Source organism: Brachyistius frenatus, unplaced genomic scaffold (genome assembly GCF_029030835.1).
Source record: "Brachyistius frenatus isolate BFR_SWC_R1_liver_20210118 unplaced genomic scaffold, ASM2903083v1 Contig_32, whole genome shotgun sequence".
Lineage (NCBI taxonomy): Eukaryota > Metazoa > Chordata > Actinopteri > Embiotocidae > Brachyistius > Brachyistius frenatus.
In genome coordinates this window covers 3628850-3655281 of record NW_027210631.1, presented here as the reverse complement: position 1 = coordinate 3655281, position 26432 = coordinate 3628850, and the positions used below count along the sequence as shown (strand labels likewise).

Genomic DNA, 26432 nt, shown 5'->3' with positions numbered 1-26432 from the left:
TCATAAACCTAAGCATGGCTGACGGGTTCCAGTACTGACTGTCTTGTTTTTAGACTATTGAGAAACAAATGTTCTTCTCTAACCACAACAGCAGAGTCTGAGTATTATATTTCAGTTACTACTGTCAGAGCTATTTCTGTTAATGTTGGCATGTATTATTTTGTTAGATGTTTTGCAATGTTCTTTTTTGGACTCCTGGTAGCAGTAATTGAATGCGTATGGGTGTGTGGGTTATTGCATATGCAGGGCACAGGAAACAGCAAATAGCAAAGACGAAGCACACCAGGGATTTAACAAAAAGAACTGCATTATATAATCAAACTTAACAAAATGGAGCGAGCTAGACAGGAACTGATGACTGAACATGTTGCAATCAAGGGCACAACAAAAAGACAAGTTAAGCAAGGTACATACAGACTAAAACTACCACTTAGCGTGACTTCATCTGGGACAGAGTTGTTGAAGAACCAGATAATTTCAGGAGAAGAGGCTGATGAGTACATTGACTGCAGTTTTGTCGCTTGTGATAAGGAGCAGGTGAGGCGGAGCTGTGACTCAGGAGAGGATGGCTCGGCACACATTAGACAAATATTCAGAGTCACACAAACAAACACGGGGAAACGGGAAACATTAGGAATCTGAGCAAGATGATGTCTGGCTGCAGTTGTGACAATGACAGAAAGTTTTAAAACTGATTTTTATTTTGTTGAATAGTTTTAAGTCTACTTTAAAAGACTTGGAGATGGAATCATTTGGCTAGTAATGCTTTGCCTGAGGGATGCAATAATAATTGTTTGACTTCCAGATACTCAATATGAGGTTAATGACCACATTTAGCACATCAGCTAAGATCACACTCACAGACAAAATAAACGTACCTCATCCTATTGGTAACTCATGTTCCTAACCGCACCCATGTACCAATTCAACCCAGCTGACATTTACAGGTATGAAACTATGAAGACAAAACACCAAAACACAAAACACTAAAACACTAAAAACAAACTTCGAAACATGTTTTTACTACAGAATGTTTGAAATGCCAAAATCAAATCAAATGAAAAAATGAAATGTGTAAAACAAAACATTGTGTTATATGTGCAATGTTTATGTGTTGATCTTTTACTTTAATGAAAAACACATAGAAGGAAAAATATCGAACATTTCCTATTTAAGAGCTGGAGGGTTTGGCATTTATTATTAATAATTATGAATCTCATAATTATTAAATCTCAACATAGAAACCCAAGGAAAGAGGTGTGCTGCTTTTAAGTGTTGCTGAATATGAGGTAGCAAAAAGAATATATGAGCTCAAAAGCCTGAAGTCTGCAACACATGACCCCAATACCATTCCCTCCCCACCAAAACCAGAGACAGGCTGATACACGCTGTTACGTGGCTGATGAGGATGACTGCTAAAACTCTGTCACACCACCTTAATAAGACACACACACACACACACACACACACACACACACACACACACACACACACACACACACACACACACACACACACACACACACACACACACACACACACACACACACACACACACACACACACACACACAGTATGAAAACACCCACATCATCGTTGTTAGCAATGATGACAATGTTAGATGTAAACCCTGAGATGATTTAAAGCTGAACACACAGAAGCTGACACATCGCTTTATTACTGCAGCAGATTGGGCCTCGCTCAGCTGAGCATGCTCTACGGTCTGCTTGTGAATGTGGGACAATATTAAGGATCTCTGCAGTAGCTGACTTATTATTCGACAGATCTGGGCTATTTCCCTTGAGCCAGAGGGACTTCCTCAAGCAAAGTGTTTTCTCCCTCAAAGGCTTTCGCACTACTCAGCAGTGCTCTGCCGAGGCTGGAAGCCAGAATTATACATATAGTTTTTGGAGTGATTTAGCCGTGCTTTAGTTTGGCTCAGATTTTGCACTTTACTATCTTCTCCTGTCTTCATTGCAGTGAGGAATCAGCAGGAAACTCATCTGGTTCAGCCACTTAATTAGTTTGCAGAGACTGTTTGTTTGACTGTGTCTGCAAAATCTGATGTTTGGCTCTTCCTGATGGTGATTTAAACTGTATTTATTCCTCTGTATTATTAAATAAGAGTTAACACACACTTAAACACATAAGCTATTTACTTCATGAGGAATGTGTGGTTGTGGTTTCATGACCAAACACTAACTGCCATCACATTATGATTCTAATATTGTGAAATCCTGATTGGTACATGGGTGAATGTGTGACATCACCCTTTTTCTAACTGGAGCTAGCCAAGAGCACAGAGAAAAATACAAATACATTTTTTAACAAAAAACAACAAAACCCCATTACTAATGAGACTGATTCAGAGAATTCCCTTCCAGAACCTGTGAAAACGTATTGTTGTGATTGGTCTCTAATTTGATCTCATGTCCAATAGACCGACAGGAAGTTATAGGCTAAAATACATATAAATTAGTTTGTGGTGTTTTCATTCATTTGGATTTACAGCAATAATCATTTGGGGATTTCAATAGTTTCTATGGTACTTAATAAAGACATTGTTTTGTGAGTACTTTATCTTGGTATCACAAATATCCCCACTGGAACTTGACACTGCGACTTCATCAACCACGTGAAGCAGCGACGCCTGCAGTCGTGCGTAAAGACTGCAACATCAACCGCTGCACGAGCCGAGAGAAGCTGACATGATGGAGTAGAGGTGAGCCGGTGCGGAGTAAACAGAGCTCAAATTAGGGGCACAGTGGGTGGAGTTAAAGATGCTGTATGTACAGTAGAAGTTGTTGCCCTCACACGCTGAAGTCATGCGTAATAAGCGCGACCGCGGCCGGTGAGGAGGATGCTGGATCATGAGGCAGGAGTCGACATGCGACTGGTCCATCAGATCAACACAGGTATGAAAATTCAGGCCGGGGCCGAACACATGGGATGCAGCAAGGCGGGAGAAAATCCGGACAACCAGGTCTTCTGTTTGCAATGTCAAGAAGAGGTGCGGGTTTGTCCGGGAAGCCCGCGCAGTCCGCGGCGCGCCATCGCGACGCGCCTCTCCTCCGGGTCCACAGGTAAAGGCATCACATGCAGCATGTGGGGCTAGAAAAGAAAGGAAAATGCACACTGTCTGTTTCTCTGATTAATACTGTTTAATCATTTGTGTCCTGATTTATGTGCTGAAATGAGGGTGCTAAATCAACTCAGAGACGTAGTGGAACACCTCTTTCTCTCTAGAAATAATGAATTACAACAGATATACAAATTTGATTAAAAAAAAAAAATTGTCCACGGGTTGTTTTTTTGCTGTAGCTTTCAAAGTGGGGTGCAGGGTCCTCGGAAAAAAATATAATTGTATTTAGTAGCTCATACCAGAGAAACTCCCATCCCAACCACACACTAATACTTTTTTATGTTCAAATGTTTATGGGTGAAATGATCATCTGAGGCACTGTATCAGAGCATGGGTGCTATTTTTCAATGAACATTTTACTGTGGTGTTATTCATTCATCTGATGATATATTATGGATGTAGCTGGAAGCTGCTCAGAGGCTGGTATGGTTTGCAAAGTCCTCGTGCTGACTTCCCATAGCTTTGGAAATAAATGATACCTGCAGCATTATCTCCAAACATGGAGTGCTCAAGCTAAAAAAGACTCCCAGTCAGTGATAAATGTCTGCACTGTGCTGCAGTTGCTCTTTTTTGATGCAGCTGTAGGTGTTAGACGAGAGAGGAAATACGAGTTCTCTCTAACGGTTCTCCTAATTGTTAAATTAAAGAAGGGTTTGTGTTCAGTTCTCAGTCCAAAGCAAAGCAGTGACTGCAGTGCCAGAGAAAATCTTTTCCTCTGCTGAGACAGATTAATGATTTGACCTCCATCTCCCCTAATAGTTTGCTGTTCCATATTAGGACTTCAGTTTCCACTGTTAAGGTTATTTTTTTAATTGACCTTGGAACCTGTTAATCCTGTATATGTACTGCTGGCTACATTGTTATTGAGTTATTAACTTTCTATGATGGTGTTAAGAGAGCAGTACACAGGCATGTCGTGTTTTAATGCAGTTTGGTTGAACTCCAGCATTAGTCAAAAAGTTATGCCCCAATTATTGCTGCTTGAAATTGAATCAGTGCTTACTATATCAGCTAATTTGTTGACAACAGTGAGGGACGATTTAATATTTTTGTGGTAATTTTATGTCATTGTACTGCAGTTCTGACTTTATACCATACATGCTGTGGGACTAAATGATATTAATATTACCAATAGATCAAATGAGTATGTTGAAGATGTCGTTTATAGTGACGAACCAACAGAGAATTCTTACTAAAATTTGTGCTTCCCCCATTTTTGTATAATCAAATTGTTTGTTTCGATTCAGCAGCTCACAAATTTTAAGATTTTGCTTCAATTTCCTGTTGTTTTGTTTGAAAAAGCTCTGATAAACTTACATTCCATTACCTGCCCAGCAACAAACAGCCAAGTCAGCATTTACCTGGCGGACAAAGTGGAGCATTTAGCAGCAAAATATGCCCTCTAAGGAGTTGGTGGAGACCAAAACATAGCGAAAAGGAAAGTAAATATTGAACAACATCACCAGTTAGTTAGAAACATAACTCCAAAATAATGCTAATGTTCATCACAAATTTGCAGTGGCTGCAATTAAACAACAAAATCACGCTGGTTTAATTTTAATAGTTTGTGCTAAGGCTGCTAACTTATTACCGGTCTAGAAAATACATTTGACCATTTTCTTCAATGCTGTAAATTATGATACTACATGTAGTTTTATTTTACTGCACTTTTTAGTTCCACAAAAGTTGTAAAAACAAAATGCAATGTGCAACGCGCCAGTTCAATCACACTCCATAAATCCAGCAGTTATCAGAAACTCAAGTTAGTGTGTGCTACAGACTCTCTCAGGGTTTGGGGCAAGATTTCGTAAAGATTATGTGGGTTAGTGAAGGATTTTCTTTCCTGTTAGTCTTCCAGGGTTATGGGCTCATTACACTGCTGGTGTTATGAATTTAATTTGCAGCATTCTGTTGCAGTCAGTGATTCTATTCCTTCTATATAGCAATTGATAGAGTGAGCCTCTAAAGCTGCCAAACTCACAGATCTTATTCACTTAACTCTTCCAAGGTCAATTTATTTTCCTCCTTTGTGTAACTCAGAGTGGTTCCTGTAACGCTGCAGGGTCATGGAGTTTCTCAAGCCCTCAAGAACCGCACGGTGCAGTGGCTTAGTAGACAGATATATGGTACTTTGGGAATCAAAAACAACTTTTTTTTGCCATACATTACAAAAGCAATGGCTGTAAAACCAACCAGTGGCCAGCTTGTCAAAACATGAATGGTCATGTAAGTTGCTTAGGATAAAATCCTCCATCTTATGTGTGATCTGTCCTCCTGCCGTAGACCGTGAGCCCAGCAGTAGCAGCTACAATGTCTCTTCAGGAACCTTCTACAGCTGTGTCAGTCAGATCACCATTGGTAAGTGCAATTTGTTTAAGACTTTTTGTTGAAGAAGAAAATCCTCTATGTTTAGCTCTCATGTGGACATTATTTAGCACCCAATACATTCCTAAAAATGGAAACCCTGTATGACGCTATTAGCTTGCTATTGCTTTAAAGTATATATATTTAATGTTATTGTAATTGTAGAAATTCATTTATTATTTTTTATCATTGTAGCGCAATACAGCCAGGTACCACATAAAGTGTGTAATAGTGTCTTGGCCAGTTCACTAGAGCACAGCGAGTATTGTGACAATTAGCCTCGCCTCATTAAGCTGTGTCTCACATTTTGTACTTGTTTGCTTACACTCATGGTTTTGAGTGCATAAGTGTGTTCACACAGTCAAGTATGGAAACACGCAGTGTACTATGAGTACCCCGCTGGTGAACTGAAAACAGTCCACAAATTGAGCATAGAACATGAGACACTTTTCACCTGCAACAATCACCATTAAGGCTACGTAGCAAAAAGGGAGGGATCACCCATTTTTAATCTGGGAAAGCTTTACTATGCCGATACAAATTGTACACGCCCAGTGTTTATTTTTCACGAAGTGCCACTATACTGCTGTTGGACATAAGTCATCAGTATGCTAATTATGTGTAAAACAGAGGGCACAAAATTATGTTCATTCTTTGGCAAAATAAGTAAATGAAGCAGGCAGATATTTTGGCCGGTGATGCATTCACATGTTACGGTCATTTCCGGCAAGTACAGAATGGCAGTGTGCGATTTGAGACATCACTACCCTGTCGAAATTCATGCAGTACACAAGTAAGTGTACTAACATGTAAGTGTACTAAGTGAAGTATGTGGTTTAAGACACATCTGTAGATATATGTCACATGACCATTATATGACAGAAGTCATTTGACAACTTCAAGTCCTAAAAAAATACTAAAGCTTTGTTACAAATGGCCTACTTCCCTTACTAACCTAACAAACAGTGCTCTTACATGTTAGGACTCTTACTTGTATCGTACTTGAATTTCGACAGGGTTGTTTCGTCTGAAGCTGCACACTGCCATACTGTACTTATGGGAAAATGCTGTAACATTTGAATGCATCACCTGCCCACCTATATGCTGGCTTTAATTATTTTACCCAGAAATGTACGTGTTTTAGTGCCTTCTGTTTAACACACTCAATAAACACACTGATGGTAGAGTAGAATAGAGTAGTATGGTGATAGTTAGTGAAAAACAAATACTTCTGTGCTGTGTTCAGCAGCAGCTGCAGCTTTCTTAGTCACCCTTAATTTGAAAATACTTAATGGCGATGGTCCCTCCCTTTCTGCTTTGTAGCCAAGATGGCGACTGTTGTGTGTGGAAAGTGTCCAGCGTTTCACACTCAATTTATTTTTTGAGTTCATCATCTGGGTACTTATAATGTACTGCATGTTTCCATACTTGTTGGCTTGAACGCTCTTGCGCACTCCAAATAGTGAGAGTTAGCACGTACGTACACCATTTTGAACACAGCTTAAGAAGGTCTGTGTGGTTTAATGGGTAAAACAGTCTACTTTCACTCAAGGTCATTGTTTATAGTCCCTGAGAAAGCAGTGTGGATAGGTTTAAAGAAATCTTTTTTTATCGAAGCAGTTTTGCTACTTAACAATAAGCACATGGTTTTATTTTCCCAAAGCAAATGGTTTCTGATCCCTTTTGAAGCCAAGCTGTGACACTGGCACACTCCCTTTTAGTGGCCTGGCAGGTGGATTACGTGCTTTAACGTGATACCAGGTTGCTCAATATGGCTTATGTGTTAGATTTACCCCGTTCCAGCTATTTGTTTGTTATCAGAATACCTCATGTGAATCGAGTTGCACAGAACCAAAGGAAAGGTTGGTCCTTCCATGGAGACACTTTTTAACCGTCCAAACCACACACACACTGTAGGCACACAGCAGTAACCATGGCTTCACCCTACAGGACGTTTCACTTTCAAAAAGATTTACATAACATCATTGAACTTCATGGGCCGGTCAGCACAGAGAAAAGAGGTATGCCGCTATCAGCTCAGTCAAACAAGAATGTTTACTTTCAGAGCAGACATTTTAGACTGGTGCAGTGCTAAATGGGACAATGATGAAATACATTCATATTGTTGTTCTGTTTTGCGCACCATTGTGGTATTAATCTAAATGAACACTGATCCCATATCTTATGTCAGGTCAACTCATTCAATTGTGAAGCAAGTATGATTGGCTAATTATTAAAGTATCCTGTGGAGATTTTGATGAGTGGATGCACATGTGTGAGAATGTACTTGCACAGCTTTTCCACTTTCACTTTTTTTGTTAAGAGCAATGAACACCTGGTTGGTTAGGCTGTAGAATAAGTAACAAATAATCTTATTGCTGGACTGACTCTCAAATATTATATATGCCTTATAAGTTATGATGCCAAAAGGAACTGTGGTCTAGATTAAACTGATCAAAATCTACATGTCTATTTTACCCATTTACTGTTGAAGTTGATAATCACCAGAAAAAGTTAGCTATGCTTCTCTAAACGTTTGGCCACTCAGCCTGACCAGTTAAACCCTGGAAATGGGCAAACCTGCAGCAGGACTCTACCACAGAAACTCCAAGATTAACCGAAATACATTGTTCTCTAGTTCGTTCGTTCAGATTTTGACAGCAGGGACAGATGTAGGGGGAACTAAAAGGTAGGATTTGTTAAGCAGTAGGAAAATAAAAAGATTTCTCCTGACATGAAAGTTTGTTCGTATGTCAGGGGATGTTGACAGTAAATGGTGCATTGTTGACGAAGCTGTCTGAAATCATTCTCATCGCACAAAACTGCAAGCTCCTGCCATTTGCAATATCCAGGCCTTGCTTTTTGACATTTTTTGGATGAATATTCCAGCGTTGTGTGGTTAGTGGGAGCTATAGGCTGTGACAGCTCAGAGTTCAGCTCAGGCTGCTGCTGCTGCTGCTGCATGCAGGTGTTCTTCTCTCTGTGCTAAATAAATTTAAAAAAAACTAACGAAGTGGCGAGGGACAGCTTTGGACCATTGAGACTCACCCTGTTGGTTTTACAAAGGGAAAGATATATTGTCTTTCCCTGCACTCTGACATCAAAAAGAGTTAGTGCCCTGCCTGTAATTTAAAAGTCGTGGCCGTTCTTTGGGAGGAAAATACAAGTCAGCATCACTGTGGCTTCTTAAAAGTTCTAATCGATTATAATCTTGCATTAATTCCATCCACCTCCACTGTTGTTGAAATGTACTGCAGTTGTGAAGTTAATAGACAGCGTTAATCTTCACCCTGAGGTAGAGATGAAGTGAAGGATAACATGAAAAATAATCAAATGCATTGTGTTGAAATTTCTGTAGCGCTGCCTCCGTGGCCACAACTCAACACATAGAAACCTTATTTTTGTTTTCTCTGCTAAGGTGAGGTTTGTTTGTTTGTTTGTCTGTCAGCAGGATTATAGAAAAAACTACATGCCGGATTTTCATTAAACTTTGAAGGAAGGTATGGGCCAAGAAAGAACCCACTGGATTTTGGAGCTGATGCAAATGACAGGGTGGATCCAAGAATGACTGTCACTTCCATTAACAGCGTGAGATAGGGCATTTGGCCTTTTAAATGCCATCCAGCAAATGGCAGAAAAAGCGACAAAACACGGGCAATTCTAGAAACACGATGAGTCCATATTACAAACTATGTACATTCATGGATATTTGCTCAGACCTCATACAGCAAGCAGTCATTATGGAGCAAATGGGCACAGTGGTTTCATTGGGGAGAACCAATAGTTTTGGTTTGGTTTTGGAATCCTGATATTAATCATGGTTGCAGTTGCAGATTTAAATGTCTTAGAAGAGGGCGTGGCTATTAGGATCGGCGGAGGTCTGCGCTCTCTAAGTAACCCTTTCGTCTGTGATATGTTTGATTTTTTGATATGAGAAAGGATACATGCTCAAATTTTCCAGACTTGTGTGGGACCTTTTTAAAAACAGATAATCTGACCGACAATCACTTCGACTGGTGATTTGCTGGTAAAGCAGCTGCTCCTTTCACTTTTCCTGAGGACAAACAAGTACAGTGACTTTGAGGAGAGATCCTCAACTGTGCAATTTCCTGCATCTCACTCCTCCATGTTACCAGAGGCTTTTAACCCTGTCTTCAAGAGTGATTTGAAACACCTACAGTATGAAACTCTTGCCTTCATAATTGTTTGGATGACACAGTCAGAACAAGCTTGTTTCAATCCTACACCAGCTATCTCCATGCGAGACCACGTTGGAAGGGAGTTTCCCATTACCATTAGTCTTCCATATGAAACATATTTAGCTTTGTTTACACTTTCTTTGTTCCCTACAAATTTCAGTATTCCATAGTTATGTTGTTTCCAGTGTTGTTCTACACAGTAGAAAATTGTAGAAATAGTGAAAAACCCTTAAATGAGCTGGTCTGTCCAAACTGTTGCCTGACACTACAGTACTCTGGTTAAATAACATTACAACCGTACCAAAGCTCAACCAAAGCAAAGATTTTGTTGGACCATTTTTACCAAGAAGATATTGTGGAATACTTCTACATCCTCTTCACTGTTAAGCCACAATGTCATAGGTTAATTAGCAAGACTGATTAATCACAAAACTTGATTCAGAGTCTTGCGTGAAGGGCCTTGTCCAACTAGTTATTGAATTCACTGCATTAAACAAATGTATATTTTTTTTAATGTGTAAACCGTACAAAGATTGAAAATACTCTCTAATGGAAAGAGCAGCGCTTGTCATGTAGTTGGGTACATCCAACACGATTACTGCACACATGTAGGTTTGTAATGTTATTCACCCTTTTGTGACTTAGTTTTGATCCTATATGTTACAAAAACACCTTTAATACAGCACGCGTACTTTACCTTAAATATTATATGACTGATTTTCCTACGTATGTGTAGCACTAGTACTGCTTTGTTGCTGCAACTTCTGCATCAACCAACCGAGTCACATTAAGTACTGAAACTCTCGGACTCTCCGTCCACCGAAAGGACTTCCTCGGGTAGTCTTCTGCAGACAATCAGCTCAAACGTGTTATTGCAGAGTGCAGCACGTGGCCCAGATACCTGCACCTGCATTTGTTTCCTTACCTCTGAGGGTGTCAGGATGTGGAGGGGCTACATATCTGGGCCTCGCTCTCCTCAGAGAGCCACGGGGGCACTTTTTTCTGATGACTGCGACATACATATTGCTTAGAACACACTATGTCCTCGCAATGTGAGTTTTAGAGGTCGTTCGGACACATGCCAGGTGTAGATTACAGCACTCCCTCCGCCTCCCTCCTTTTCAGGTGACTTTTATGGGATGTTGAGGATCGGCGTCTCAAAGCAATCATTATTGTTGATTAAAAAGCAAAAAACTACTTTCAGTTAACGGCTGTTTACTGGATGACGTTTCTGTTTGAACCATACCTGTCAGAGCTCTGCAACTACACACTGATTTTGTGGTTTTAATAAAAAATAATGTCCATCTCTGAAAGTCCGAAAGTCCATCAGCCTCCCTAGTGTATATTAGTTGGTCAAAACTCGACTGGAATATTATGATTATGTGATTCTATTGCCTTCATAACTCCAGGGCCATTACTTTTAAAGTGCCAGTAAACGCATAGCCAGCTGTTTTTTTTAAGCTAGTTTATTGGCTTAATAAAGTTAACGAGGAAACCACCTTAATGTGACTCCATGACTTGCTGCAGCCTTAAAACAAAAAGCATTGTTTAGCCACAAACTCCTGTCAGTGTAGCAGCAACATACAGATACTGTCCAATCAAACGCACAGAAGCTGCCTCTGGTTGCTGGCTCATTTTGTCAAACAAGAAACTTTTTAGGCATTTGTCCATCAACCTGCTGAAATATTCTCTGCTTGTGGACACTGAATGAACGATTTGTTTTACAATGTTATGTCCGTTTGAGAATTAGAACATAAAAGATGGGAATATCAACACTAGTAAAAAGACCTACTTTTTATAAAATAGACCTATAGCACGCACACACTCCCACATGGACACACACAGACAGCCTATCGGGAGCATGAGGACTTTGGTCACCTGAGTGTCATTTTGGCCTGCTGTAAAGAATCAGCTTGACCAGCTTGACCAGCTCACAGCAGCAGCTTTCTACCTGCTTCTTTACCGCTAACAGTTTAGGGAAAGTCACCTAGTGAAACAAAAATCAGAAAAGCGAAGGTGGAGCAGAGGGAGCAGGGAGGGGGACTAAAAAAAAATAAGAGAAAGGCCCTTACTAAAGCTGCAGGTAAGTACTGCAAAATAAGCAGCTTTGTTTGATAGTAAGGGAAAAAGTCAGTCAAAAACGGCAGCTAGTACCCTAACAGAAAAAAACGCATTTCCCATGTTTTCTCCATGGGACACATGTGATCACATGTAAGACACATTTTTTAAGATGTTGCATCATATGATAACATAAGGAAAATATGTGGAAACCTTTTCAAATGGGAATCTAAATGGGCATCGCTCATTACACCATGAAAATGTCCCAAAACCCCATGTTTCCCATGTTTAATGTGGTCACTTATGTGACATTTATGTGGTTTCTCTGTTGGTGTAGTTATTGAACATTGTAATCTAAAACATTTGGATTACTTTCTGGACTGTTGCAAGTCACTCACTCCTATTTCAAACCCATAGCTTCAAATCATGTACATCTTTTTGAGTTGCGTTACCCCATCCTGCAAAAGTAACTGATGCGACTATGAGACTGCAATATGATTTATCCAACCGTTCCTGCTATTTCCATCATAGAGGTCAGTAATGTGAGCTGTCCATGACAAATTGCTTTGTTTTGTACTGATCCTTTTTCCAGAATCATACCATGAAATAGGAGAGGTAATAATAAATCCCTGTAGTGTGGATGCAGCTCTGCACATTGCAATAATGGTTATTCATGAGTGAAATTAGTTAAATCTTCTCCCTTTTATCCTCCGTAATGCCACTATGAGAACAAGGTTGTTAACTTGATTACCCCAAAACCTTTGTTCTCAGTGCTGTACTGCATCTACACGAGGTACCTATACAAATATACTCTCCTCTCCTCTAAAAGGCTCACTTCTTTGTTCCCCATAGTCTTGTTTTCATTGAAGTCCAGTAGCAACTATAGTGAGTATTGTGCTACCTAATCCATACAACAAAATTAGACTGTAAATCACAGACTGTTATAAATGTTGCAACTTTTTATTGTAATTATTTACTGGAGGCTACTCCTTTACTATTTTTGTTTTCAAAGTTTCACCCAGCCAAAGAATTCCCTCCTATTATTTCCAGAAGAGCAATTTGACTTTCCTTGCTAAAATATATTGTACCTGACGAGTTCTCCTCCTGGGAAAACAAACAACTTGTTGCTGCTCTAGTTGTTACAAGTGCTGACTTTAGCACAAATATTTTTGGGGACGCCCGGCCCAACGCGGTCACACTCCATCTTGTGAAAACCCCTTTATTCTAGGCTGTAAAGTAGCTGAGATGAGATGTACAGTAAAGCTCAGATTTCCCCCGTCCCTCCTCGTAAGAATTTATCTTCTAGCTGAATGCGAGGAGCGAGCTGGGAGGCTCAGAGACTGCCAGGCGTTCCTCTTCGCTGTTATTGATCGGGCTGTGTTTGTTCATTGCTTATGTACCTCTGAAATCTGCTGGGCTTTCTGTTTCACAGGACAGCAGGACTGGGAGGGGGAAGTGTTCCCTGGTCCCACCTGCCCCCCGGTGTGTTACATAACATCTGTACGGGAAGTTAGCAGAAATAGATAAATCAAAGGAATCATCCTGTATGTTTGAGTAATGGGTGTCTTACCTGGAATCTTGTAAGCAAAATACAACTGGATCAGTTTTAATCAACTTACGTGTTGAGATCTTAAAGTTGCCAGAAACACTGAAAAATGTATATCAGGCTGAATTACAGTAAAAGAAATCTAAAATTATCCATAAGATTTATGCTGCAATGGTGCAACTATAACAAAAGCCTGCATAGACGTAAACATTTTTAATTTGCTTAAAGAAATAATTTAACAGTTCCTAAATACACTTCCTCTGTTTTCTTGCCAAGAATTAAATGACAAGATAAATGCTCCACTACTGTATGTTCACTTGCTACCTGCTAACATTTCTTTGTCTGTAATTTACTGTTGGGCAGGAAGCATTCAATAGAGGTTTCTTTTCTTTTCCTTATTTTCTGAAATCTGGAAATGGTGCTGATAAATATGAAACGGAACCAAAACTGTTAAGTTATGGTCCATAAAACCACAACAATTACCTGAGCAATTCTAAAGTGCTCCAGAGGTTGGAGGGCAACAGAGGTTGGTGGGAATTGTCTACGAATTTGTGACTATAAGCGACACCTACCACATTTCACACTTTGTGCATGTTGATTAGTGCAGCCTTGAGGATATTTGAAAATGTTTAATCATTTAACGTTTACCCAGCAATGTATGCAGTAGCCATTCTGAGCACAAGCTCCACCCACTGGACATTTTCCTGAGTTTACAGACACATACTGAAGCCTTCATTAGCAGATAAACAGTGATTGGGTCTTGTGCTGTGATTCTATTTGGTCAAGACACCATTTCCAAGGTTAATGAGCTTAATTTATAAGCAAACATGGACAAACTAACTGAGATACATGGATAAGGCTGTAGTGATAACTGCAAAGTGAACAAACCCTTTCACAATGGTATTGTGACTTCAATAAAAGCAAACACCACTTTGAGGAAGAGGAGAAAAGCACTTGTCAGTGTTGATTTTTTTAAAGAAGAAGATGAAAAAAATTGGCAGCCATGTTTGGCTCGTCCACCTCTTAAGACACTGGCCTCAGACACCTGCCAGCCCGGAGCCGAACTGGGCTGCTTCACCAGTCTCCGAGGTCTCGTGAAACAGAGAGGGAAGCCTGATGAAGAGAAATCGAAGGCCAGAGGCAAGCCGAGCTGTTTCAGCAGTCTGCTGGTCCTCTTGGTGCAGAGAGAGCAGCAGAAACTGAGGCTGACAGGCGGAAGCTGAGGAGCTTCATCGTCTTTCTCATCACCAGACATCCATCTGGAAATATGCAATTATTGATGAATCATTTCAATAGAAATAATCATTTTCGTGTCATTTCAGCTTCTGCCGTCTGCTTTTGTATTTCTGATTTTAAGAATATGCTTTGTTGCCTGCCAGGCTGTATATGTTGTCATGCAAGATATCACTATTTAGTTTGCTGAAGCAGTAACATAAAGATCTAGTGCTCTTCATAATCACCTTTTTTGTGACAGCAGGACCCAGTATAACTGTAGAAATGTCTGCTGACGTTTGATGTTGACAGTTTCCACCAGTAGAGGGCAACATAGCTGAGGAGATGACTGTGTTGCTTTCTGCTGTTGTAGTCATTTATCGATCGGCATTACAAAGAGGCTGCACAGAGGCCAGAGATCCAGATAGGAAATGCAACAATATAATGAGAAGTGGATTTCTTCAGTGTCATCTTTGATATCAGATTCTTTCTTTGTTCTGATTGTGGTCCTTTGGCAGGGTTTGACCTCGGGGGTCAAGTGGCCATTGGGTTCTCCCACTGGAAGAGTCCTTTCCCACCGAGCGGCGGGAGTCTCCCCAGTCCGGACTGCGTTCACTCCGAGGCCTCCGCCGTCCCGCCCGTCAGCGAGCACCTCGAGCCGGTGTCCTGCCCGGCATCGCTGTCCATCACCCCGCTGCCCACCTGCAGTGCCAGTCAGGAGACGCTGTGTGACAGCAGCACAAGTATGTAGAGTGCCATCACAGTACACATGCTACACTCGTCTTAACCCTGAGGTTAAAGTTTTGAAAAGTGAAACGTTCCGAATGTGTCGTCATGTGGCAAAGTTGTTATCAGCAGCTGTCAATAATGTCTCTTAACCTTTTCATGTAATTCCAAACTGACTGTCTGATGTTGTGATCAGGGCTCTGTGGGGGCCATACCAGCACTCAGACAGTTCCTTATGACTCTGTATGTATGTTTGGGGTTATTGTCATGTTTCAAAAGGAATTTAGGATCAGTCACGCATCTTTCTGATGGGACGGCCTGATGAAGAATCTGCCTGCGCTTCTCAGTACTGAAGAGAATCTGATCAAGTACTCAGCTCTATTTGCATGTAATACTGAATTTGTAAGCACCCACCACCACGCTTCATTGTTGCAGACATTCATCCCTGCAGTGCTCACCCGCCCTTTAGTGAACAAACCGCCTTCTGTTATTATGACAAATCCGTCCAGAGCACCAGAAAACATTTTTCTGCACCCCCAGTTTGTTGTGCATAAGTGAGTCGCTTGGCTTCTGACCAGGGTCCCACTGGTTTCTGACAGTTCGGAGCTAATTGCGATTTCAAATGGAAGTCAGCTTGACGTGCCTTTTGTCTGCTTTCCTTGAACGGCTGCTGCGATTCAAATCCTTCTTTTTTATTTTCTCTGTGCTTCTGCAGAGGAGAGCACATCTGAAAACACCTGTGTGCTGTAGTGCAAGATCTTCAGATGAATCTGCCATGTTTTCAACTACGTCACCTTTTTAATATGATTGTTTCTCACCCAATTTCATCCCTACCTGCACCGCAGTTTCTGTTTCACTTAATAATTTTGCTTAATGATTTGCACATGTTTGGTCAAAGCGTTTAATCAATCGTCTGTTACTTTATTTACTTGCTTTCTAGCATTATAGAATAATAATACGCCTTAGAGATGGGCATGTTTCTATTGTGTCAGGATAGACAAGTACAAAATGTGAACCTGTCCTTTAATATCGACTTGTTAGAGTGTGTGTGTGTGTGTGTGTGTGTGTGTGTGTGTGTGTGTGTGTGTGTGTGTGTGTGTGTGTGTGTGTGTGTGTGTGTGTGTGTGTGTGCCCTTGAGTCTCCATCAGAGGTACACACTGACATAAGTGCCAACTGTCATTGTTTTGGGCTGCAGCAACACCGCCACAGCCAGCCCATTTCTCTGATTGGATGCTGTCATAGGAGCTTAACCTCTGATTGGCTGCCGGGGAATCCAGATTATGAATGCAGATGAGGGGCACACACCTCCTCTCTCTCTCTCTCTCTCTCTCTCTCTCTCTCTCTCTCTCTCTCTCTCTCTCTCTCTCTCTCTCTCTCTCTCTCTCTCTCTCTCTCTCTCTCTGTCTCTCTCTCTCTCTCTGTCTCTGTCTCTCTCTCTCTTTCTCTCTCTCTCTCTCTCTCTCTCTCTCTCTCTCTCTCTCTCTCTCTCTCTCTCTCTCTCTCTCTCTCTCTCTCTCTCTCTCTCTCTCTCTCTCTCTCTCTCTCTCTCTCTCTCTCTCTGTCTCTCTCTGTTTCTCCCTCTCTCTCTCTCTCTCTCTCTCTCTCTCTCTCCCTCTCTCTCGCTCTCTTTCTCACGCTGTAAACATCCTGCTCATGCTTGTGTTTTGTTTTGTTTTCCGTCAGAGAGGATCTTTGACAGCTTTTGAGAGCTTTTCCGCTTGCCAGATTTGAGCATCTCCACTATGACCGATGCGTCCCAGTGCATGCGCGTGTGTTTGTGTGTGTGGTGATGTTGGACCGACCGCTGCAGTGATGAGGGGTGAGGAGTAAAAAGTGGGGATGCTGGTTTCCCTCGTGGGACGTCGTGTTTGTTTGTTTCCCTCAGCGAGGTTATTTGCACGCTGGGGCTGGAGGGGGAGAAGGGGTGATCGCTGTGTGTGTGTGTCTGTGGAGGAGTCGTCAGGCTGTTTTGGCATTTTCCTGCGGCTTGGCTGGGAAGCCCTCCCCCCCTCCCTCCTCTCTCTTCCCCTCTGAGGGGTGAAGCTGCCTCTCTACCTCTGCCCACCTTCACACGGTGAGTGTCGTCAAGTTGTCTTGAAGCAAAGGCAGGTTGTTCTTCCGAGTGGATGTTTTTTTTTTTGCTGCAGTGATCTCTCTCATGTGTCACCGTGTCCTCCTCGCGCTCCCCTTTACGCTGCCTCATCTCTCACTCGCGGCTCCCGGTGACCATACGAGCATTTGACCTTCACACACACTCTCTCCCCGAGCTGTGCCCCCCTTCACTTGGCTGTAATTCCACATTTCTTCATACACTCTACTTCTTCATCCTCCATGATGCATCAGCTGTAAGACACAGAAACGGGTCACGTCTCTGTGAGGAGTGTGTGTATGTGTAAGTGTGTGTCTGCGGCAACCGTACATCGTCTCGGCAACGGCAGCAGGTCGGCAGGTGTGAAATCTCCACTGTTTGCCGTCGGGGCGAACATGCGCCCCGGGGCATGATGGGTGCAACCAGATGGAACGAACAATCTCTCCTCGCAAGTGACTGAATCCCCCTGGCAACACATCACACACCCCCACCATCTCCCATCTTTCTTCCGTCTCCCTCTGCAATCTTTTATTCTCCTCTCAGTGTGAGCTGTCATCTCCAGGTTGGCTTGTGTTACGCAAGGGACCACGTTGTTATTGAGTGTTTTTTAGCTGAGAATATTTTTCTCTCACACCAACAAAAAGCACAAAAGATAACCAATATGACTTCATATATAATGTAAAAATATGATAATAAAAAGAATAATTGTAGACACAATGTCCTGGAGTGATTATTGGCCAAATCGAAAATTAAAAGGGCAATTAGGATTGCACTTCATTTGACTTTTAAGAGGACAAATTTCTAAGCAGTCAAATTTGGTGCAACGTAGGCTAAAATATAAAGAATATTAGCCACTAGTATGGATCAAAAGCTTCAAAAACACTGGACCGTACACTGCCCATCATGCAACACTGTGCAACTCTTTATAGTTTGACTTTCTGTTTAAAAAAAAAAATTGTCAAGATCTTGATATCGTCAACAGGATTCATTTTCAGAGGTGTGTTTAGTTTGTTGCGTGTGTACAAACACATGCAACAAACTAAACACTAAAGTACTACTGTACCAGCTGAGCAGATGTTAGTTGGAAGCTGTGAAACAACAAACGAATGGACGACGAGTGTGTGACTAATCTCAGCAACAGAAAAGTTCAATTGTATTATCTGCTTCTAGTCGCTTTCCTTTCTCCCCTCATCTCCGTACATTCAAGAAACAGATTCATAAAACGTGTTTACCACAGCAGTGGTTGGACATATTATAATCATAGAGTGTATGCAAAAATCTAAGTTTTATAAGTGAAGCCAATGCGGAAGTGCCTTAAAGTGCAATACCACATAGGGTCACTAGGGGCTGGCTCCAAAATGAATTACATATCAGTCCACAAAGAGATGATTGAAGGTGTGCCTGGTTTGATTGACAGGCCTTGGCTACAGTCAGGTTTCCGATACAGGTGGGCGAGTCAGACCCTCCTCTTGTTCCTTCACAGCTCGTGAATTTGAATCAAATTACGTCTTATTTTAAACACGAGGAGAGAGAAAATCTATGACATGCAACTAAAGTCGCTTGTACGGCAGATATCGCGGTTATGTGGCGTGCGCTGTAACCACGGACTGCATGCATTTGTGCCACCTCTAAAATTTGCTTGTTTATGAAGATGGACAACACAACACTACTTCGTCTTACTGTACGAAAGGGAGGCGAAAATATTGCAGAAATGGGTGCTGCTATCTTGCGCTTGACATTTGCAAATTGAGTTGGCGCCGTAGTGATCAGGTGATGGAGATGCCATATCAATTTCCAACCTCCTGCCCGGCCAAAATGTGAGCACAAATTTGTCAATTTGCCCAACCATTGTAATCATCACTGTCTTGAACACCCAGTACTGCTACTGCACAGACTCGGGTTGCAAATGATGGCACTTGTGACATTTAAACTGATTTTGCTGCGTAAAATTGGTGGAATGCCGCATTAAATCTAAGCAGGACAAGATGGTGAAATGTCAAAACATGCAGTCTAGCTAAGGATGGTTGAGTCATATTTTAATATGTTGTCAGCCTTGCTGTGATCATCTGAAGTCCCCGCTGATTTAGGTATACCTTTCACCATTTATAGGTGACTGCACTCACCTTAACACCCACATCCTCAGATGTATGCCAGATCTGTAATCACCTTTTGTTTAGAAGGCAGAAAACAGTCTCAAGATGAGAGGCGAACTGCATCAGATATGAAATGTATCTGACGCACTGAAGTAACAGACGTAGCCTACTTACTTCAGCATTCATTTTCATGAGTTACTTGCTCCCAATACTGGAGATCCCGAGTCAAAACTATTGAGCTGATAAGTTTAAATTATTGATACAACATACTGCACATGAAAGAAGAATCAGGCTGCTGAAACTGACACAATGAGATCAGCTGTTAGTAGAAAAAGGCTCCCCACTCTGTTGAACTACTAAGATTGCAGCAAATTAATTGCATGGTCATGGACTAAACATCTTAAAAGCAAAGTAAACAAAATTATTTCAATGGGCAAAGATATTTGTAATTTCTACTCCTCTAGAATCAGTTTTGGACTTATTCATCAGGTGGACAAACAAATGGTAACGTTACTCCGTGTCTGTCACATGTAAATAGCCCATCGTTTAGCAGGTATCGTGTAAAATTGTATTGAGAGGTGAGCATTATCTTCACCTTTGAGAAATTGAGTTTTAATTATGCGTTTGAATACATTTCCCATTTTGTTCCAATTCAGAGCTGTCAATTCCAACTAAGCTCCACTGTCAGCCACGGGAAGCTGTAAAGGCTGCAGGATGTCATGAGGAGCCATTCTTCATCTTGGCAAATATTACTTTGAATTCATTATAGTTTAAAGAATAATAAGTACAAAGTGACTGATAGAAAACGAGTATGATGAGCAAACGAGGATAGCAGCCGACAGTAACGTATAAAAACTAACGATTATAATAACTACGGTAAGCCAACCATATGATAACCACATGCTAATATAACTACTTTAAGCGTAAATTGGGCAGGGAAGATAACACGTGAAGTGACACCAGATAGGAATTTAAAGCACCGGTGTTTAAACTGGCCCAAATTTGAATATCATGGTCTGTATTTTTCTCTCCTTATCAAAACAACAGAACAGTTGTAGCCTCCAGGAGGGCGAGTGGTTAAAGGAAAATTATGTAGATAACAAATTCTTCCTTTTATGAATGAAAACTTATAAGATATTGTACCTGTCCTGTATTTGACTGTCAATTTAATTGTGTCTGACTGCTTAATAAGGAAGGGGGACTGGGTAAAAGGCAACGACTTGCAAGCTAATGAAACATTTTGTGTAACAGAGTTAAACGGAGAACCGTCTTTTGCACTTCTCTCTGTTTGTGCTGCCTGAGCTTCGGCACCATGCGACCTCAGTTGCGGTTTAAGTTACAGAGTACCTGTTAGGCTGTTAAAGTTTGATGGATACATTGTTTGACTGGCTACTGTCTCGGCACAGCAGCAGGATGTAGGCTAACCTGTGGTGTCTTAGTCCTCCGAGAGCCAATATTTATAGTAAGCAATTCTCACTCCCATTAATGAGATTGTTGGAGTGCTGTGGGTGCTGAGGAAACGGGGTCGGTGGTTGTCTTGAATACAGGGAGGAGAAGTTAACAAGCTAGTGCTGTTGATCCCCCGCAGTCATTATGCAGTACATGTGTGTAAGAAGTGCAAAATAACACGCTGAATAAGCTCCTTGTCTCAGGTCTATGGAAGCCCATTTCTGCCAGTAAAAAAAAAAAATATGAAGAAAAGGTTGTCGTGATTAGAAATGGCCAGCATTTACATTATTGCCCCATAACTAAGTATGCTTACATCAACACCCATGCATCACCTGTATACAGAGGGAAGATGTATGTTCCCACAACTAACTTTACACTGGAGTATGACTTCACATTGCTGCTGCATTTGTTTTTGATGCTTTCGTCTAACCAAATATCCAGTAAGCCTTCAATTTCATCGCGAGACCGGAGCGAACCTTAATGTTAAAAACTGGCTATGGTTCACCACTGTCTATAATCCCAGACATGCATCATTATTACGAGATCATCAGTGTTGCTTAATCTGTGAGACATTATGATGTTTTGGCAGATCAGTTTATACCATTTTACTGGATGAGATTCTGATTTATAAGTCAAAATTATGACACCGAAAGTCAAAATTATGATAAAACAATAAAAATGTTGATTAAGTAGTCCAAATTATATATATTTTTTTATTTAGATTAAAAAGTCAAAATTGTTATTTGATTTGATTCAGATAATTGTGACCATTAACTGTAAATCAAAGTTTTGACCTTTCATAATTTATTTTTAACATCATGACTCTCCTAATCGTCGCGGCTACAAGCGGCTGAATTGAGTTTCCTCCGTAGGGTGGCCGGGCTCAGCCTTAGGGACAGGGTAAGGAGTTTGGACATCAGGAGGGAACTTGGAGTTGAGGTGCTACTCCTTTGCGTCGAAATGAGTCAACTGAGGTGGTTCGGGCATCTGATCAGGATCCTCCTGGGCGCCTCCCTCTGGAGGTTTTCCGGGCACGCCCAACTGGCAGGAGACCCCGGGGAAGACCCAGGACACACTGGAGGGATCATATCTCCCAGCTGGCCTGGGAACACCTCGGGATCCCCCAGCATGAGCTGGAAAGTGTTGCGGGGGCGAGGGAAGTCTGGGTCAGCTTGCTTGGCCTGCTGCCACTACGACCCGACCCCGGATTAGATGGAAGATGATGGATGGATGGATGGATGGATGGATGGATGGATGGATGGATGGATGGATGGATGGATGGATGGATGGATGGATGGACTCTCCTAATCTTTTCACCTATTGGCAGAAATGGGCTTCCTTACAAGGCTAATGATGCCCTGAATGATCACCTTCACCTTAGATTCACGTGAATGTTTTCCAGCGTTGCTCTCTCTGACCGCTGCTGCTCCAGTTTAGAAAGTAGGCCTATATCATGTATTCCAGTGAAGTGAAATGTTTACTACCACCCAGAGTAAAGGAAGAGGATGCTGAGCACAGATTTTTCACTGGCATGAAATTTATCATCTTTCTTCTGCCTGCAACGATGGACTCCAATGTTCCAAAGCATCAACAGCTGATTAAAATCCAAGATGTACCCCAGCCTCTATCTCTCTACCCGTAACTACGGCTCAGCAGAAAAATTAAGCTGAGTCACCTTTACTGTCAACAAAAATTCAGCGCACATACCAGACAGCCACCTTCTCGTCACTGAAGACCTCCTCTCCAGAGGACTGAAAGTAAGAGAACAGACCTGTTCAGACTGAGTTCATTGAAGCAGTTTTGTTAAGCTTTGAATAATTTTTCCGTTCAAGGGACAATGTCTTGTTGACAAATAGACCTAATTAACTTGTTCCCATGGAGAGTGTGTCTTTTAAAAGTCGTTCAAGGTTAATCCTTCTTAAGGAGGTAAAAGTTGCAGAGTTTTCTTCTTTTCTTTTTTTTTTTTACTTTCGCAGATGTTTCTTTCTCACATGATTTATTCACTATATTCCTGCTCCTCATTTCATGCCACATTTTGTAAAATGTGTGGTTGTGAGAACGGTTATCCTGCCCAGTTCTGTGAACCTGTTTTAGGAATTTATCGCCAGCCTTATACTGTTATCTGTTCATGAAGCTTTTAGCTCTTTTCAAGGCTAATTCAGTTTGTATTCTGAGTTGTATATTCTTTAGAGACATTTACAAACCTCCTAGCTGCAGATGTTAGTATCAGGTTACTACCATGGTTATGCTGCAATGGAGAACTACCGGATTTCACTTAAATTTAAATCGCTCCCCTTTTGCATGAAGTACAAACCTTTTTTAGCTTCTGCATTTGTTTCTGCATTACGCAGAATATATTCAACATGCTCAGGAGGTTTAATACTGGTCTCACACTTCTTAACACTCTGCTGCTGTCAAACATGATCTCGAGGCAAAGTTCTTGTCAGAATGGTCACGGGCCAACGGTTACCATTAGCAATAAACAGATAGTAGTGAGTTGGTGTTGACTTTGTGCTTCCTCACAATGCAGTGACACTAATATATCAATGCTGACTGATAGATCAAGGCTGATCAATACAGTTGACTCAGTCAATACTTTGCTGCCAGTTGCTGACATGTCTTGTACCAGACTTTTTGTTGTGCCTTCAAAGTGAGAGCAAATAAGAGGTTGCAGAAGGACAAGAAGCAGTACCAGAGGACTACTAAGGTATCAAAACACAAGGAAACAATTTGTAATGAACTTCTGTGTGTCCTTTTAGGTGTGAGTTTATCTCTACATGGGTCTGAGCCCCAGCGGCAGAGCCCCCACCGACACCGAGTCCCGCTGCAGCCTTCGGCCTCCGGCTACCAGGCAGCGGACAGACCTCTCGCCTTCCCCTCCTGCGGGAAGGCCGACATCATGGAGGAGTCCTTGGCCGAAGCCCCCGATTCCAGTACTCAAGACGATGTGCCTCCACTGGGTGAGACCCACTGCCACCAACAGGGCCTGCAATGTCTGTTCACTTCTGGTACCTTCCAGTTTCAGTCATGGCCCATTATCAAGAGAAGTCAGTGTTGTAGAGCGCAGCTTTCAGTGTGTACAGCAGGACTGTGTGTTTGTGTAAGAACTGAACCCTTAGACCCGTGTATTTCATCACTGTGAGCTAAGTTGACAGCAAGGTAGTGGTAAACATTTTAACTAATAAATCATTATTACCTTATAAATAAAGGTAATAAAAGGCCATCCCAGTACAAATAAAAACCAAAAGTTGCAGTGGATGTGGCCGCAGCTATGATTACAGTACATAAAGGTGTTCAATATTTGTGTTTATTGATCAAATCTCTTCCCCCTACACATGAACTGTCCTTTCAGAAGTTTAGAAAATGACTATTTTTGCATCCTTATGAATCTTGATTCAAGATAAAAAAATATATATATATATATATTGTGAGATGAGACAGCACAGAGTAATCAAACGATTGATCCCGTATATAGCCTAGTAAAAGGATTAATTTATTGGTAGTATCCTCTCTAAAATATTCAACATTTAGCTTGAAGCTGCATGAAAGAATATTTCATTATGAGCATGTGTCAATCTATTATGTGCAATGTAAAAGGTGTTGTTTGCAGTGAATTACCATCTTACTCTGCAGCTTTCCTCAGCATTTTTAAGCCTTTTAGCTAATTGTTTAGGCTTCAACTTTAATGCTTTGATTTACTCTAATCAGTGTCGTTTCCAATAAGAGCATGCAGTTGTTTTTAGAGAAAGTTTTCTTAAAGCCTTCTACAGTATGTGTTAACTGAGGGGGGCCGAGGGGGGTCAACATTAGATCAGCTTTAGATAACTGCAAGTGTGTTTCTGTGTCCATTCCGTGTTCGCATTTTACTGTAATTGCACAATGTAATTTCACCCATTCCGTCATCCGTCTTCCCTCCAGCTGTGAAGGACGTTCATGTGCTGCTTGACAGGGAAAGATCGGAGGGCATTAGCAGCCCGTCCAAAGACGATGACTCCACCCTGCAGAACCCGGGAAATCACAGCAGCCTTCTCGATGACAACACAAAGTCTGATTCAGGCGTCCCAGAGGTCAGTGGTGAAAGTAAAGAGTCGCTGCTCTTTCCAGTCCCAGTTAAAGATATGTGCTTGTTTTAGACAGTATTAGTCTTGTGACAGCTCAGGTAACACCCACTTATTCATCCACCCAAATGGATTAAAAGGGATTTAAAAAAAGGTAAATGACTCTTCCTATTAATGGCCAGTTATTCTTTTCTGATCGTCTGGACGTGTGTCTGTCCTCAGGGGAGGAGCAGGTCCAGCGGCCTCTGCTTCAGCGATGGAAAGAGTCGCATTGACTACATCCTAGTCTACAGGAAGTCCAGTTCGCAGTCAGAAAAGAGGGAGATATTTGAGCGGAACATCCGTGCAGAGGGCTTGCTAATGGAAAAGGAGGTAAAGTATTCAGCGACTGGTGTTTCTCACCACTGGAGAGCAAAATTTGGCTTCTTCTGTGTTCATGCACTAGTCACCAACTTTGTGTTCCTGATGGTGCTGAGCAAGTAAATAAGTGAGGCTTATTAAAGGGAGGCACCCAGGAGGCATCCTGATCAGATGCCAAAAGGTCCAATCGATGCAAAGTAGTAGCGACTCCACTCCAAGCTCTCTCCAGATGTTGGAGGTCCTTACCCTATCTCTAAGGCTGAGGCCGCAAATTGTAACCATGATCTTATTCTTTCGGTCACTACCCAAGGCTCATGAGCACAGGTGAGGGTTGGAACGGAGACCGACTGGTAAATTGAGAGCTTTGCCTTTTGACTCAGCTCTCTCTTCCAGAGCCTGCTTTACTGCTGCAGCTAAAAAAAAAGGCTAATACACATGACACATTGTCATCTGACCCATTCATGATATACAATACTAAATGAAGCACCTTTAAAATGTGTTTAAAATGAGTGATTGTGTCTGGCCAGCAGAAATCCAGCTTTGATTTACAGGAGCATGTGATGAAGGAGAGCAAAAATATGATCATATTTTCAAAGATGTAACCACTAAAGTCGATGAACTACTCAAACTTGAATTTATTAATAATTTAATAACACACCATGTTTGTCTGTTGCCCTTCGTTTGCATAAAAGGTCAGATTTAGCCACAATGCAGCTCTCCCTCAACTGGTAGGGATTAAATGTCTTGCTCAAAGGCACCTCTTCAGGGCAGAAGTTATAATCATGGAGCCTCAAGATGAAGAGTGGGGTTTCATGGCCAAGTTGCAAAGCAAAAATAGTGCAGTTCTTTAAAACCTGATGACTGCAAATAAATGAGAAGCATGATAGGTTCCTGCACTTCGGCCAACCTGCAGCTGCATTTATAATGTACAACACGAGCAACATCAATACCAATCCGTGTGGAGAAGCTATTGAATGCTCAGTCCTATAATGCATGTAATCTCAATGGCCAGATTGCTGAATTTTTAAAATGCTCCGAGCCTTTGTGCCGGCTCTCATAGCCGAGTGCTGTTGTGACATTCACTGGTGAGCTACCACTCAATGAGCCAAAACAAATGTGCTGATAGCCATTTTCT

General features: G+C 41.6%; 1 protein-coding gene across 3 annotated transcripts in view; it reads left to right on the top strand.

The window, feature by feature from the left end:
- Positions 1–2763: 2763 nt before the first annotated feature.
- The window catches only part of LOC138621833 (anoctamin-4-like), a 46094-nt gene continuing 22425 nt past the window's right edge, over positions 2764–26432 (top strand). The window contains exons 1-6 of one of the 3 annotated variants that reach the window (XM_069700165.1): positions 2764–3083; positions 5426–5500; positions 15040–15264; positions 23639–23839; positions 24798–24946; positions 25160–25309. In XM_069700165.1, coding sequence (XP_069556266.1) covers positions 2861–3083; positions 5426–5500; positions 15040–15264; positions 23639–23839; positions 24798–24946; positions 25160–25309 — 1023 coding nt within the window. In that variant the 5' untranslated portion in view covers positions 2764–2860. Of the gene's footprint in view, positions 3084–5425; positions 5501–15039; positions 15265–16561; positions 17323–22464; positions 22637–23638; positions 23840–24797; positions 24947–25159; positions 25310–26432 lie in introns of those variants that run through there. The other 2 variants (XM_069700167.1, XM_069700166.1) reach the window with 2 other exon arrangements.